The sequence below is a fragment of the Apium graveolens genome, unplaced genomic scaffold (genome assembly GCF_009905375.1).
Source record: "Apium graveolens cultivar Ventura unplaced genomic scaffold, ASM990537v1 ctg5309, whole genome shotgun sequence".
Classification (NCBI taxonomy): domain Eukaryota; kingdom Viridiplantae; phylum Streptophyta; class Magnoliopsida; order Apiales; family Apiaceae; genus Apium; species Apium graveolens.
This window is the reverse complement of record NW_027418922.1, coordinates 8,940-10,758: the sequence shown is the minus strand read 5'-3', so window position 1 is coordinate 10,758 and position 1,819 is coordinate 8,940. Positions and strand designations below refer to the sequence as shown.

At 42.9% G+C, this 1,819-nt stretch overlaps 1 protein-coding gene across 1 annotated transcript; it reads right to left on the bottom strand.

Moving 5' to 3' along the window:
* LOC141702596 (protein SLENDER RICE1-LIKE 1-like) lies at positions 1–1,819 on the bottom strand. The gene has a single exon (XM_074506254.1). It carries the CDS (start codon positions 1,451–1,453, stop codon positions 86–88), a length of 1,368 nt encoding a protein of 455 aa, XP_074362355.1. The 5' UTR covers positions 1,454–1,819; the 3' UTR covers positions 1–85.

The window sequence follows — 1,819 nt, the reverse complement described above, 5'->3', positions numbered from 1 at the left end:
TGACCCAAGAAAAATAGTTTTACTGAACTGAGACAGACATAAAGTGAAGATTAATTATTGAAACTGAGAAACCCTATTACAAAATTTACATCTTAGAATTGGGGCGCCAAGCCGATGCCGCAATGAGAGGACGATTATGCCAGCCTAATTTTAAACACCCTTCACTTTCATCCACACTGTAACCCCCTTGTGCTGAAAACACAGTCAATAACATGCTGGCTTGCTTATATGCATTGGTGCCTAGGTAGACAGGTGTGAACCCATTTTTATCCATCATTTCCTTCCAGTTAGCTAACGTCTCGTGCATTTCAATACAACACACCACATTACATATTTCTCTCTGTACATGGATTTCCGCTAACCATTTTTGAGGTCCCTTGCACGCCTCTAATGAGTCGAACATTGTTGAGTAGTAGTACAAGGCTTCCCTAAATCTGTCCGAAAATTCGGGTTGGTTGTGGTTCGTGTCTTGCTCCACCAGTGTCACGATTTTCGGTTCCAAACTATGTATCAATTTAAGTACATTGTCGATTCGGCTCGGATCATCTAATAATTTGTGCAGCTGCATTATGCAATTCACTGCTACAGATTCTTTCGGATCAACTTGTAACATCCACGACTTCACATCATCAATTCTCGAGGCTGCTACTCCCCGAAACGCGAATCGAACATTTACGGACCGGGCTAAATGAGCTAATCTGAGTCCGGTCTCACGAAGCGGATCATGGCCGTCTAAGGAAGGCGGGCCGATACCGGTCAATCGAAGTATCGGAGGCCCATTAGGCCGTAATGCTAAAGCCTGGATCAAGGCCGGCCATTGCAAACCTTGCATCAAATTAAAATCAATCACGTGGACACAATCGTGACCGTCAAATGCTTCCAAAATAGCTTGATTTGAAGTGAAGTGAGCAAACTTTAGATAAGGGCAAGCTTCATAAAAATGATGATACAAAATTTCATTTTCGTGAGCCGAGCCGTGGCTCCGTTCTAGCGGCTTGAAAACTCGGCGGCTCAGCGCGTCAATGAAATAGCCAGCCACCTTACCGAACCCAAACTCACTGTTTACCCGTGACAACAAAATGTGTAACTCCTCGATTAATGCGCCAGCCAATGACAGGTTGCCACGTTGGACAGAGTCGGCACAAGACATCATAACATGGACCAGCCGAATACTCGAATCTTCTTCTATTATTTGCTGAGTCTCATAAAACGACGTCGTGTTAGGTTCAGTCCATGCATTAACTGAATCAGGGTTGATTGAGTAGGGAAGATTTAATGTGGAAGGAAAATGAGATGCGGGTTGGTTGAACTCAGTGAGTAACGAGTCAACCCAGGTGGAAAGCTCGGTGGTATTGTAGAGGACGGCGTCGTTTGAGTGATGTGGAGGTGGCTTGGCTGTGTGCATGGAGGAACCGCCAGTGCTACTTGTTTTAGTAGAAATGGAGGATGCCATTGATAATTTTGTTGTTGCTGCAATTTAAATGAATGGGATAAGAATAAGAGAGCCTTGAACTCTCGACCTTGGGATTGATCACTTGTATGCTATGAGACCCTTGTGCAGATTCATATGCTCATTTTATACGGATTTTTATTGAAGATTGCTGTGTGTGTGTGGCTGCAGTGTTTGAGAGAGATGCTGTGATAGAGTGTGAGATTTATATGAAGGTTTATCAAGTTTGGACCAGAAAGCTGGCATACAACTAGATTGTAAGTTGTGATGAAATATGAATAAGAAGTATTTTATCCTGCATTTTTGTAACAGGATCACTTATAATAATTGATTGGTATATGATGGCCGGACCTTAATTTAAGTTTATTC